This window comes from Osmerus eperlanus, chromosome 7, assembly GCF_963692335.1.
Source record: "Osmerus eperlanus chromosome 7, fOsmEpe2.1, whole genome shotgun sequence".
In the NCBI taxonomy this organism is placed as follows: domain Eukaryota; kingdom Metazoa; phylum Chordata; class Actinopteri; order Osmeriformes; family Osmeridae; genus Osmerus; species Osmerus eperlanus.
The window spans coordinates 7,093,527-7,108,855 of NC_085024.1; the positions used below are offsets into that span (position 1 = coordinate 7,093,527).

The following is a 15,329-nucleotide window of genomic DNA, read 5'->3' on the forward strand; positions in this document are numbered from 1 at the left end:
ACAATAGTCCAAGCCCCATGGTGCTATCATGTATGGTTCAAAGATGATCAAGATTTACCTCTTTACATATGCAAACAACTGAAATGTATATCAATAGAATCTAGAACTAACCAGAGGTCAGAAATGGAACACACAAATTATGAAATTCAAGTTTATCTAACTGTTTATCTAACTATCTAACCGCCAACTGATGAAGTCAGGATTCCGCATGTTGATAATTGGGTGCTTGCTTCGAAGCAAGCTATTGTTCGCGCACATCACAGTTGCGTCTTGATCAGACAAGAAGACACACTCGATCTTTCTATCAACGCGATTACTATTGATCAAAACAGAACGAGGGTTCGGATGTACCTATTATTAAACATATTCGCAGACATGCACTGCACGAGTGATTCATTGCGATGACGGCTCCAATAGAAGTTATAGTGAGCACATAGAACTTTATATATATTTTCTAATCAATGTATTTATTCCCAGGTGTTTTGCAATTTCCTTTTATTTTCTTCATGCCTACACTATATATTATCATTCCTGCGGAACAACAGTTTACTGGCCGCTCTGTCCATTCGCGCACCTCACAGTTGCGTATTGATCAGACAAGACACGCTTATCAACTCGATTACAATTGATCAAAACAGAACGATACTTCGGCTGTAACCAACTTGAAACATACTATTGAGAACATATTCGCTGACATGCATTGCACGCGTGATGAACACAGCTTCACAGCTTCTTGTTTTTTTTATCGCAGACTTTTTTTTTGCCTTAGGCGCTTTTGTGTGTTCACACCCATTGTCGTGCCGTTCACGTGGGTTTGGGGGGCGGCAGGGGAAAACCTAGCCTGGCTCTGCCCTCCTACGTACTTCCGCTAAATTTTGATTTTGCTTCTGTACTAGGTCTGGGATATCGGTGTATTAGTCGGTTTTTGGAAACAACATTTTTGTAGGTCCAATCAGCGAACAGAGGGAGTGGCTGAGAACGATGACGTTGATGTCGTTCGCTAGTTTGAGTTGTAGTTCACTAATAGCGGCGGAGTCGCTGCCGAATATCCAAAAGTTAAAGCCGGAGCAAGAACAATCTTTGCTAAGTTTTGTTGGTGGCCATGATGTTGTGGCCCTCCTCCCCACGGAGTTCGGGAAAAGTTTGATTTTCCAGCTACGGCAGCTAGCTCCTTTACAGTAGTGGTGAAGGAGTTGGCTTAGGCGAACGCTAGTGATTGGTTATGGCAGATCAGAGTGGCTCTGGGCAGATCCAATAGTTTTAAACTTCATCAGAGTACCCGCCTTCAAGGAAGTTAATGCTTGTCAATGGAGCGTTCCCAGACCCTCTGTACAAATGAAATGTACGAGGGTCTGGTTAGGACCAGGCTAGGGAAAACCTAGCCCGGGGCGCCAAATGTGCCAGGACCTCCACCAGCGTATAAGTAGTATTGCCAAACTTTTTTGTAAGCGCAAGGCGCAATGTGTTACAGCCTATTGAAAAGTCAAATGTTTTCTAGTGCTGTCCAGTGTTTCCCCTAGGTTTACAGCTTTGGGGGGGTTGGTAAGGCGGCGGCGGGGGCGACGACCATGTAGAGACAGAAATGACATGCCATCGTGTAAATAAGATTAATAACATAACGCCATTTAATTTGTTTAATAAAAACGCTATAGACCTGTTTTATAGGAAAGGTAACCTTAAATGACTTATTTTGTGATCAGGCGCTATATTTAAAAACTATATATATATATTAGGGGGGGCGGGGCGCCGCCCTAATATAATGGTAGGGGAAACACTGGCTGTCAGTTAAACGCGTTATTAACGGCATTAACGCAAACCCAAATTAACGGCGTAAATTTTATCGCGCGATTAACGTTCTTTTTGGCCTAGCAAACTTTGTAGTTTTTTTCACATGCTGTTGCAAAAACTACTGACCTTAGAAAAACTACAACACCACATCGGATCGAGCTAGACAGGAAACAAAACAACAGGCACGCCACACACACTTGTTTGGGCTTGCGAGCCAGCTAAAGAGTAGTAGCAGAGCCCGTTTACGGATATTATACATTCTCTGGTAGTAGGCTAACGTTACGTTTTGAGTGGATGGCGAGCGCGAGACGCCGAAATGGATGCCAATAAGATTCTGAATGGAAAGTTTACTTTTAAAAAGTTGCCAAATGGTTCCATTGACAAGACCAAAGTGATCTGTGTGTTTTGTCGTTTTGAACTGAGCTATCATCGCAGCACGTCCAGTCTGAAATACCACTTGATGGCCAAGCACACAGCTGATGCAAATTCTCCGCCCCCTCGTGAAAGCCAGGCGATTGCAATGTTGTTTTCAATAAAAAACATTTTCTCTAAGCAATCCGAACCACTTTTCCATGTTGATAAGAGCATTAAAATGAGAAAAAGGATGGGACAAAAAGAAATCAAGGGACATTTAGAATAGATAAAAATGTGCGATTAATTGCGATTAATCTCGAGTTAACTATGACATTAATGCGATTAAATATTTTAATCGTTTGACAGCACTAATGTTTTCGTATCGCTTCAGATTGTAACTTCTGTGGGCCTTCTATTGCAGGACTGTTCAAATTTGTAACTGCGTCAAAACAATTCAAACACGAAACATTGAAGCTTCACAATGACAGTATGAAGCACGCGAAGTGTAGAGACTATGGAGGATTATAGGGGCCAAAACTAAATAAATAAATACTTGGATAAATAAATAATTATATAACACAAAGCTTAAATAAATGACTAATTATATAATGAAATGCCTAATTGACATACAAAATATATAAATTACAAATTAAATGAGACACTAAATATATAAATGTTACATGTATTTGTGTGTATATATATTTACGTTTTAATGTGTTCACATTTATTTATTTATACTTACATTTATTTATTTATCCTTACATTTATAATTTGTAACTTGCTGCAGCAAAATAAATCCGTCATCACCAAGTCAGGGGGCGGGTAAAAACCTCTGGTGGTTCAACTCGAATCGACTGCTTTTGACTCATTCAAGATGGCAGCACCTAGTGCGGATTCAATGAATGAAATATTGCATGCTACAGTGGTCGAAATGTTGTCGGTAGCTGAAGAGATGGAGGCAACTGCCAATTAACTTTTTTTTTTCATCATATTGAGAGCTTCGCTGAAATTATAGCAATGATATCGGCCCTGACTGACACAGACATCAATGAAAATGTGTTCACGATCCTCGGCGAGATGGTACAGCATGGGCGAATCGATCTCAAGACCGATAGTATCGATACCAACGTTGGTATCAGTAGCTTATTGATTGATACTGGCGTGATAAGATCGATACTTAAGTTTCAATTTCTGTTCTCTACATTCAGTACACAATTCCCTTTACATCATAGAGGTTGTAACTTGTGCAAACACCATCTAACTTCGCCCAAGCTCACTTTGCCCCTCCCCTGCTAGGCTGTGAGTTGTTGCCGGCGTGTACGTGCAGTAACACGACTCAGCGGCACACACTAACAGTATTTTTGACAAAACTCTTTGTCCTGTGTTTTATTTTGCCCATAATCACAAACAAGTAATTAAAGGAAAAATCATTAAATGATCATGAAAATTCAAATTTTTTATTTTAATTCAAATGTTCATATTGATGTTGCATTCACTTCATAAATTATGAGGCATTGCACCCTCGACACGAAGGTAGATAAACTGCTTTTCTAAGTAAAAAGTAATATTGCAAATCAGCAATATTGGTATTGGCAGGGGCGCCGTATGGCCCTGTATTTACTCCTTGGTATCGGATCAATAGCACATTTTGCAGTATCGCACACACCTAGCAGCTGCAGAGTGAGGCGATAGAGGATCCCTCTATATCGAAGAGAGCTTGATCGACTGGTTGAGCCTGCCTGGTGTGTAATACTGTTCATTCACCAATCAGAGGCTTAAACCCACCCCCTAACTTGGTGACGTAGACAACGGATTTATTTTGCTGCAACAAGTTACACCGTGGATAAATGTAAGGATAAATAAATAAATGTAAGGATAAATAAATAAATGTAAGTATAAATAAATAAATAAATGTGAACACATTAAAACGTAAATATATATATATACACACAAATACATGTAACATTTATATATTTAGTGTCTCATTTAATTTGTAATTTATATATTTTATGTCAATTAGGCATTTCATTATATAATTAGTCATTTATTTAAGCTTTGTGTCATATAATTATTTATTTATCCAAGTATTTATTTATTTAGTTTTGGCCCTATAATCCTCCATAAGAGACAGGTACAGCCTACATATCCCGTAACGCAGCAGCACTCCCGACTGCATTTCGGCATTATTTTTCCTTATGAGTTCAGGAGTCTGCCCATCTGTGCCAACCATAGCATGTTGAAATCTAAAATAAATTCATTTTGCACTTCAAAATGTAGGCCCACTGTATTTTATATTGCAGTAAATCTATCCCAATCAATGTTAAAGAAAACACTAAGGCATGTGGTTTAAAAGATGGCAAGTAATTAAAGTGCACATCTGTATGCAATACAAGTTCATTATTGTTCATTATTATCCAGAGCGGATTACTATAAATAATTTGTGCGACCAAATCATTTTTGGCACCAGTAACTGAAAAAGTTAGTGGCGCAAGTGCCACCAGTGGAAAAGGTTAGTGTAGAGCCCTGGCAGTAGGTGGGTGTTTTCGCTATCTAGCTGCTCTTGCATTCCTTGCAAATCAGCATTAATAAAAAGCAGATGAGAAAGAGCTAGCTAGTCTAGCTAACACTGACAATTGCTCGTTGCTTAATCAGTGATTTAGAAGACCATACTGTTCAAACTTGCTAAGAAAATTTAATGTAGCGAACTAGCAAGCTTGTCTAAAGACACGCTAGCATGCTAGCGCAGCTAGCCAAGAATACCATATTTCTTATAAACGCCACCCTCAAATAATCGAATAATTACGGTATGTAATAATTTATTATCTTTAGTTGATCGTTCACCTCATGTAGCTACACGCTGACAGAGAGAGATTAGCCCTGTTAAGCTAGCACTACTGTTAAAGATCCTGTAAAGTAAATTCCATGTTTTTCTTCTAAGTACATTATATACGTGTGAAATGAGTTCCTGAAAGCATGTGCAAAGCGCTAAAACTTTGTCACACTGAAATGTGGAGTTAAACCGAAGAACAGTTTCTCTTCCGTTTTCAGATCAGGTTTTAATGGCCGGAGCCAAAAAATGCCCTATCTACATCATTTCGCCCTATCTACGTCAGATCACTGAATGGCTCCTCCTGCTGTACTGTTACTGTAGCCTACATCAGCTAGCTAGCTAGCTTCTGGATGTCTCCCACCACCCGCAACTGCATCTTCCCTGGATGCAAGAACTCCAACATTTAAGTTCCCTATTGATAATGAAAGGAAAAATAGGTGGATAGATTTTGTGAAGAGCCACGCTCATGGAAAGCTTCGGATAAACTCCAACAGCCGCCTCTGCACTGACCATTTCACAGCAGACAGTTTTAACATGGACCAGAGACAGACGGGGTTCACCAACACACGGCTTCTCTTGCAGCGCGGAGCCGTACCGAGCATCGCCCCTCCGGCCGTTCATCCTCCGGTCGCACCTGGACCATCCACCGCCGCCAGCAGTTCATCACTCAGTTCTGTGTGCTTGTTATAATTATACTAGATAACTTTTCCAGAGGTATCTCTGCTATGAGTTAGTGCAAACCGCTAAATTGATATTAGGCTACTCGGTGTAGAATGATGGTATTTTGGTGAAATGGTAGCTAATGTGTTAGAAGTAGCCTAGTTGGAGAGCTCACTGTCTGCTGTCTCTGGTGTCCATTTTTACTGTCACAGCTCACGGGAACATTTCATTTATATGCAACTGTATGTTTCACTCATTGAACAAATAAATTCTAATTCTATACGGTTTTGTTCGGCTTGACATAGCGTCCATTATCTGGGTCGGAGGTAGGCAATAGGCAGCGAGGGGCGGAGCTTCAGCTCCTTCAGGCGACACGCCCCCCCAGTCTCAAGCAGAGAAGACTACTGATTTTTTCACGATTTCAAAGCCTAATTTAACATACTTGTCGTGTTATTTTTTCATTCGAATTTGGATGGGTAGTTAATAACACATTATTCTGTGGTGTGGCGAACTTAAAACTCGTTTCCTGGTCCACTTTACAGGATCTTTAACTTAGCTATGATGTCTTGTTATTGTCAGAGAATGTTTAACCCTCGTGCTGCCTTCGGGTCACATGACCCAAAGGTTCATAACGAACCATCGTTGTGTTTACCCAATTTTACCCAATACAAAAACAAATAAAAATAATTTTCTTTTAACCTTCGCAATGTGGGGGGTCTGAGACAGCCCAACGGTTAAAAGAAAATGCTTCACTTTGTTTTTGTATGCGGTAAAGTTGTCGCAATACGACGGTGGGTCACACGGCTGATGGGTCAGAACGACCCGAAGATAACACAAGGGTTAAAGGCCATATGGCAGGTTTATTTTTCCAACAAATTTGCGCTATTTGCTTGTTGGTAATAAACATTTAAACTGATATCCATTGTATTTGATGTTGTTGGGTGTCACAAAACGTAATATAATACGAAAAAGTAGCTACTTTTTGCAATGATTCTTCTTTCTCCCACAATGCATTGCATGACGTCACTTTGGGGAGACGACAGACCAAAGCCCGCTTAGAGACCATTGAAATCGATTAGAAATAAACACTAGGCTAGTACCAGAGAATGTCTAATATGGTATCTGCTAGTACCATCAAAACGAAATGTGTTTACAACATTGGGGAAAATATTTAATTAGGGATGATCTTGGGGGGATTTCTAGGTGGGACTGGCAAGTTAGCCCATAGCTAGCATGATGTCTTCTATTTCTAGATCTAGATAAGTTTACCGGTAGTATTAGTCTACTTATCTGAACTACAACTAACGACATGATTGACCGGGACAAGTGGAAGAGAAATGTAGCCTACTTGCCCCACTGGACAAGTTTAAACTCAAACAAAATAAAATGCCATGTTACTTGCACTGGCCAGCTTGCAAATACTGAGGATAGCCTACCGAAGTTGAGTTAGCCAATGTCGTTAGCGATGCTAGCTAACATTAGTTTGCTAGCTGTATAGAACATTTCACTGGGTCTTGCAGCTGTTTGATTGACTGAAATTATTATGAAATGTTATGTTCTACTAGCCATTTGCCTACTTTAGCAAGTCACAGTATTTCCATGCCCTGATAGTGTAACTGAGAAGACGCAGTAAATAATTCCTCTTTCAAGTAATAAGCCCCCGTTCAAGTGTTGAGCATTAAATTAGCTACACGGTCTGTAGAGATATTGGGACGAAGCTGCAATACAGTACATAAGTGTTTCATTCTGCAGAAATTGTGTCAATGTTTAATGTAACAAATAAAAAAAAATATATAACACCTCAATTGTTATCATTTGTATAATATTACAGCTCATCTTCGTTGGTCAAAGGCACAATCTTTACCTGGACGTGACTTTTGTGCATGGAAAAGTGAAACGTAAATGTAGGCTACTTGTCCTGCCTCAAAAAGTTAATGTCAGGCCCTGAATGATCACTGTCACTAGATATAAGGAAAACGACTTTCACTAGGTGCTATTCACTGACAGTAAAAACTATTTTTTGTATATGTGCACTGCTGTTCGTAGACTAGCTCCAGAGCTCGTTGCTGCGTTGCTAAATGATAGCAACTCACCAGGACACTTCAACAACTCTCCACTCATTGTCCTCGGACCATCCATTTAATTGGCTTTGACGGACATCAGGTCTCGGCAATCCCTCATTTGCCCTCTCATGTCTACTTGGTTCAAAATTATACGGCTGTGGGCCATCATACACATTAGTGGTTTTTGCCACCTCTTCTTCATCCCAGTCAGTCGCCATAGTTCTAGTACTAGGCTGAGGCTACTCTCCTCCACGACTCCCCAACATGACGTCATCGCCGAATTGCAATATGCAATTAGCTAATATGCTAATTCTAACACCAAAAACGACAAAAACTGGTCTTTAACACCATTTGGAGACACCATTTGGAGATATTTTAAAGGATATACATATCTTGAGTGCTTCATGTACCCATTAATTAACAGTAGCGTTTAACCTGCCATATGGCCTTTAATAGGGGAGAACTGCCACTCTCTGGAAACTTCCAGGTTCTGAACTGGTTGCAGTTCCCCTCTAGTTCCATATAGGGCGCTAACTGGCAAGTGCAGAATGAATGAAGGTCTATGGAGCTATACCCCTCAAAATCCACTTTTCTCAGGATATATTTTCTCTAGTCTCGTAATTTGAATGTTGAATTCGAAAGGGGAGGCAAAAAAAAATACACAAGTACACATGTAAAGTCGCTTTTTTGTCTTAAAAAGCCTTTTAAAATGTCAATGCCGTCATACACATCGTACGACCAAAGATAATGCTTTACGGCAAGCTCTGGTCACTTCCTTTTTGCTCTCGAGGCATCGACAACACAGCTGACAGGTTAGGCTCTCCCTGTCAATACACATGCTAGAAAGAGTTTTGGCTTGCTAATGTTGTTGCTAATGTTACTAATGCTCTGACATTCTGGTTCCGCTTCGGATGCCATCAAGCGGGATCTCTGGTCCTAGTCAGTCCTTCACTAACTAATCAGCATTCATTAGCAGAATGCTAGCGTGTTATGGGCAACAACGACTCACCCTGTAAGAAATCAAAAGGATAAATACTCCTTCATTCAACTTTCGACCTATAATCCATGTTGAACATGCACAAACTGCAATCAAATCTGAGATTTCTCAATGACAATCAGGCAAAAGAGACAAATTTACCCATTTAGCTCCATAGACTCCCATTCATTTTGCACTCGACCGCGATCACCCCCAGTGGAACTCTGGTGTAACTGCAACTGCGGCTTAAAGGTCCCATGACATGAAATGTTCACTTTAGGAGGTTATTTAACATTAATATGAGTTCCCCTAGCCTGCCTTTGGTTCCCCAGTGGCTAGAAATTTCGATAGGTGTAAACCAAGCCCTTGGTATTCTTCTCCGCCTTTGAGAAAATGAAAGCTGAAACGCTCGGTTTTGAAAATGCTGGTTTATAGGGAATGGACAGGCTCTCCTTAGACAGGCTCTGTTATTGTCTTGCCAGTTGTAGCAACTGTAGTTGAGAGATTTCTGCAACTCTGTGCCCACCAGTGTTTGTTGCCAGCATGTCCATTCAACAGTGCAGGCTATTGCTGCTGTACTGTATCTTTCTAATACAGATACCATAAACGACATAAATTAACTTGAAGGTGTGTGTCTCCTTGAGTCCAAGTTGACAGTGGTTACACACCACCAACACAGCTCCGCCTACCTGTCCAGCAACCGTATCCATCATATCCTGCAGCCTGGGATCCTTCAACAACTCTGATTGGTTTAATTCAGAGCCCCCTTTCTGGCACTGAGATAATCTGACCATGGCCACTGCAGCTTGGTTGCCATTTCCTCCTCGCTCAGCCCAAGCTAACAGGATATCCTGCTGAGACTCCGCCGTCTCTAGAAGCTCATCGAGCTGTGTGCGTTTGGGGACTGTGGGAAAGTTCTCATCCTTGGCCACACTCCTGCCTTCACACAGTGGCCTCCCCAAAGGCCCCATCCAGGCATGGGCCCATAGTGTCTCTGTAGGCGCAGCTGGAGGGGCAGATAAGCGGGCAGTTGTGGCCTGAGAATTAGGTGAAGCCCTGGATAGAAGACGGGCATATCGGCCAAGTAGACGGCTGGTCATGGAGGAGCACAGTTGAAGCACCCAGACCAGAGAAACTTGTTCACAATATGGCAGCCAGAATCACCTTCACCTGAGGGAGAGACGCAGAAAGTTCAACAGAGAATCAGACATGAGAACCAGGGGCCTCATTTATCAACCGTTTGTATGCACTAATATGTGCGGAAACCATGCGTACGAATGGATCCATGCAAAAGTTGCGATTTATCATGACAAGAGATTTCTTGGAAGTGTGCGTAAATCTAAGAATGGTCAATACTATGCGTAGCTGAGTACGAACAATTCACAAAGTGGTGAAACAAGGCAATTGCATTATGAACACGGGAACTCTATTTAGGCCTATAAGATTTAAATCAATAATAGAAGCATTTCGCAAGGATTTCCATGAAATATTGAATTCATGAAATATCGTAATTATATAATTGAACACCATAAAGGGAGTTGTTAATATTGTCGAATTGACGTACCGTAGTGTAATGCATGATACAACAATAACATGCTCGTGGACCACTATAAAAGATGGTCAATTAACACGGCATATCTAATATGAAGATGGCAGATCTAGCTGTGTTTAGAAGATTTAGCACACGCTGCATTTCGTCAAGAGTGGCTATGACTTTTTCGTACAAAGAAGTGAGTGGCTCATTAGCATAGTTTCCCTAAACCCATTTTAGTGGAATTATGCAAGGATCTAGGACCAACTTTACAAAGACAAACAAGGAGAACGAATGCCATTCCAGTGCACATTCAGGTGCTATCCACCTTGGCTATCTTGGCGACGGGCACTTAAAGCTTAAGCTTGCTGATCGGTCTGGCATCTCACAACCCTCCATCAGTCAAACGATGCCTGATATTTTACACACAATCATCAGTAAATCCCATCAGTAGCCTACATCAATTTCCCGTACACGCCTGTGTACAGCTACGGCCTGTTTCGCACTTGATTTTAACCCTTGTGCTGTCTTCGGGTCACATGACCCAAAGGTTCATAACGAACCATCGTTGTGTTTACCCAATTTTACCCAATACAAAAACAAATAAAAATAATTGTCTTTTAACCTTCGCAATGTGGGGGGTCTGAGACAGCCCACCGGTTAAAAGAAAATGCTTCACTTTGTTTTTGTATGCGGTAAAGTTGTCGCAATACAACGGTGGGTCACAATGACTGATGGGTCAGAATGACCCAAAGATAACACAAGGGTTAAATCAAACAATTTGTTTTGTGTTTTTTCTGCCAACGAGCGCCTCTGAGAAGAAGATGCGTTAACAGCAATCGCTACCTTTTCCCAAACAATATTCTTTTTTTTGGTGGTCAAACCGTCAAAGCACCGGTAAGTGTTCCAAATAAAATGTTGTGGTTGCACTCAACCTCCGACACTAAAACCTCCATTTCCTTTTGGGAAAAATTATTTTTCTTTCCTTTCTTTTCTTGCTACATTTTCATTACCAATATCTAGTTGAACTTGTTAGCTCCCTTTTTATTGGTGGTGATTCAACTAATTTAGATAATATGGTCCGTTTCGTATGCAAATACTTACCTGTTCTGATAAGCTTGTGCACAAACAAGTGAGATTTATCAAGGAAAATATCCTAGAAGTGTGCGTACGCCGCTCGTACGAATGTTTGATAAATCGCACCTTGAACTGTCATGGGAATATTTCAAACATCCACGTAAGAAAAATTTCTATGCACGCTTGATAAATGAGGCTCCTGGTCTGGAAAGACAAAGAAAAAAAGCATCTTTCTTTTCACTGCATTGACCACTCATTTGTCAAATTAATTCTGTGGGACAAATATGTAAAATACAGTAGTAGCTAATATGTCAAACAATTTACACTAAAGATGGCATGTCCCTAATGATCAATCAGGTGGGCAAATTGTAGATCGATCTTCGGGTCATTCAAAATTGACTATGATAATAAAACTAGTTATGTAACTAAAAACCTGCAGAATAGGATTGTGTAAAGGGTGGCCAAATGTCCCGTATTAGCCGGGAGGTCCCTTATATTAGGCCTAATTGATTTGTCCCATACGTGACCTCCCTTGTCCCATATATATTGGCTGCTAGGCTGCTCTAACCACTGACTGATACAACAGCAGCAGTGCTGGTCACGACACATGAGAATGATCACCGACACCTGTCATCAGTCCCCCTCCCCTCAAACGCTTTGTATACGTTAGGAAAATGCGCCAATTAATCTTGCTATCATTATGACAAATGGCTTCAGACATACCCGCACTGCTGCGGCAGGCCACCTTTTGTTCCGGTTTTGTCGCCCAACTGGTTTCCACGCTAACTGGTTCCCCAGCTGTGCGTTCACATATCAGTCTTCCTCTATCACCTGATTCGTCACAAATTCACAAACATTACTGTCGATTTTCAAGTCGGATCGCATATTTGCTGTGGCAAATATGAAAGTATGAAAGTATAGGCTACGTACGCACTACATTACATCCATTCACGACAAAATAAATGGAGACAAAATAAAACATTTGCAGGCTTGCATGAAGTGGGATTCGATTGCTCTAGAGCAAAAACACATTACACCAAAGCCCATTGTTTTACACTGCGAGCTATTCTAGCTCTTAAGAGATTTGGTAAATTGTTACGTATTTATTAACTACGTTGGACTTCAGGTAACATCTTGTTTTAGCTTCTTCTAAAACAACTGGTTCCCATAGACACTACCCGAATGTAGGCTACTATATGCACGTATTTGGGGTTGTTTCGAGGCTGTAGCCGTATTTTCTACGACATCACAGCTCCTTCTGACACCACATATTAAAAATGTATACTAAGAACGTCGCTGCTAAGCCAGAAAATACGATCAAAATAGCCTACGCGTAACCATTTGAAACACAACATGGGTCTATTCGTTTCCTATGCGATTTCGTGTATGGCTGAGTGTTTCTTCGCTATATCTTTTGAAATCAATTCATTTCATAATTTTATATTCTGAACAAATGTAGTGAGCACTACATTACAGCCATTCACGCCATAATAAATGGAAGTTAAGAAAAATAAAATATTCGAGTGGGATTCGATCCCACAAGCAAAAACACATCTATCATTGTAGTTCATTGCATTACACCGCACGCCACTGAAGCACATGGGAATTTCAGTAATTCAGTCACGTATTTACTAACTACGTTGGCCTTCAGGCAACATGTTGTTTTGGTTCTTCTGAAATAACTACCGTAGACACTACCCCAATGTAGGCTACTCATCACGTATTTTGGGTTGTCTCGAGGCAATATATAGCCATATTTACCACAATATCACAGCCTCTTAATGACACCACATACTGCAAAGTAATACTTAGATTGTCGCTGACAATATCAACTTAAATGCGAACACTGCCGAGTAGTAGCCTAGCCTATGCATGTAGTAATATTCTACCCGCAACACAGTACTGAAGGTGTCCAATTTTATTTGTGACTAGCATCCAGGTAACATTGTGAGGTTTCTATAATACATACATTTGTATTTGATGTCAAACAAACACACCAACACTCATGTAATGCCATCATATTGTCTTTATTATGTGAAGCACGACACATGTTTGTATGAAGTACTATAAACAATGGTCAAATCTCCTTTGAATATCCCTTTTTAAAAGCAGTCACAGAGGGCTTCACATGTGCCCATAGATCTGCCCCTCAACCAACCTCAATTCTCAAGGAAGACAAGGAAAAACTCCCAGAAAAACAAATGTCAGATTAAGCAATGGTAGCCACAGGCTGGTGCCATGTGATTGGCACAACATAACAGGGAAGCCGGGTAGATGGGTTTTTCCTTATCTTCCTTGAGAATTGAGGTTGGTTGTTGAGGTTGTCGAGGACCCTTCATTAAGGTTGACCCGTAATGAAGGGTCACATAAGTAGTAGTGCTTCGCAATATGTGGTGTCATTAAGGGTCTGTGATATCGTGGTTAATATGGCTATTGCCTTGAGACAACTCCAAATACGTGATGAGTAGCCTACATTCGGGTAGTGTCTACGGTAACTAGTTGATTCAGAAGAACCAAAACATGTTGCCTGAAGGCCAACGCAGTTAACAAATACGTGACTGAATTCCTAAAACACTCATGTGCTTCAGTAGCTTGCGGTGTAATGCAACGGATTATACCAATGCATGTGTTTTTGCTCGTGGGGTCGAATCCCACTCGAATCTTTTATTTTCTTAGCTTCCATTTATTGTGGCGTGAATGGCTGTAATGTAGTGCTCACTACATTTGTTCAGAATATATAATTATGAAATGAATTGATTTCAAAAGATATAGCGAAGAAACACAGCCATAGGCTACACGAAATCGCATAGGAAACGAATGTTTCCACGTTGTGTTACGCGTATTTTGATCGTATTGTCTGGGTTAGCAGTAACGTTCTTAGTATGAATTTTTAATATGTGGTGTCAGAAGGAACTGTGATGTCGTGGAAAATACGGCTATTGCCTCGAAACAACCCCAAATACGTGCATATAGTAGCCTACATTCGGGTAGTGTCTATGGGAACCAGTTGATTCAGAAGAAGCCAAATCAAAATGTTACCTGAAGGCCAACATAGTTAACAAATACGTAACGATTTAGCAAAATTTTGTGAGCTGATATGGCTCGCGGTGTAAATCAACACTTTCGTGCGCACGTATTTTTGCTCTAGTGCGATCGAATCCTTCGCAGCCGCAGCAAATATGAGATCCGACTTGAAAATCGCCAGTAATGTTTGTGAATTTGTGACGAATCTGGTGATAGAGGCAGACTGATAGGTGCACGCACAGCTGGGGAACCAGTTAAATTGGGAACCAGTTGGGACGTAACACCGGCGTAGGCTATTTAGTAGTGACAAAGTTGGCAACCCTAGTTGTGTAACATCTACGCTGGAAACCTTACATAAACCCACATTCACGTACGGTAAGTAGTTAGCAACACAGTAGGCATTTTTCCACAACTAGCTATAATGTTCATAAGACGCCTCGGCAAACTCAAATGTTAAATCAATGTGATAAACGATGCCTCTGACTACTTTCGTGAAGCAACTCTGACCTTGTCAAGAAAGAGGTGCGCTGCACTTACGAGATGCACTAGACAGGTATGCTTCATCTTAAAACTAACTATAAACGCCTCGACTCCTGTGAACAATGCCGACCACAATTAATCTCAACTTGTTTTTGATTTTACCTTTCAAATGAGGATGTGGGATGTAACCGACGACATTCACATGGACTTCAGTTGTTACCACAGTCGCAGAAAAACTACGTAGTAAGCATAGTATGTCACATGATCATCGGACGACTCGTTGATTGGCTACTTTCTTTTCCCTACTTCTGATTCGTCTGACCCTTGACACATTAGGTGCGTTCGACATTAACTGACTTCATGCAGCGCTGCAGGCGGCTGACTTGAAACAGTGAATTCTGGAAGAGCCTGTTTAAGGAGAGCCTGGCCACTCCCTATTAAGCCCCATTGTACCAAATTTTGTTGCAGTTCCACCAGAGTTCCCCTGGGAGTGATCGCGGTCGAGTGCAGAATGAATGGGAGTCTATGGAGCTAAACGGCTAAATG

The 15,329-nt window shown here is 41.0% G+C and overlaps 1 protein-coding gene across 2 annotated transcripts in view; it reads right to left on the bottom strand.

Moving 5' to 3' along the window:
• The window catches only part of tbrg4 (transforming growth factor beta regulator 4), a 55,016-nt gene extending 39,965 nt beyond the window's left edge, over nt 1-15,051 (bottom strand). Inside the window, exons 1-2 of one of the 2 annotated variants that reach the window (XM_062464711.1) lie at nt 14,946-15,051; nt 9,361-9,841 (exon numbers count right to left, since the gene is read on the bottom strand). In XM_062464711.1, coding sequence (XP_062320695.1) covers nt 9,361-9,771 — 411 coding nt within the window. In that variant the 5' untranslated portion in view covers nt 9,772-9,841; nt 14,946-15,051. Of the gene's footprint in view, nt 1-9,360; nt 9,842-12,002; nt 12,024-14,945 lie in introns of those variants that run through there. The other variant, XM_062464710.1, reaches the window with a different exon arrangement.
• Between the last annotated feature and the right edge of the window lie 278 nt (nt 15,052-15,329).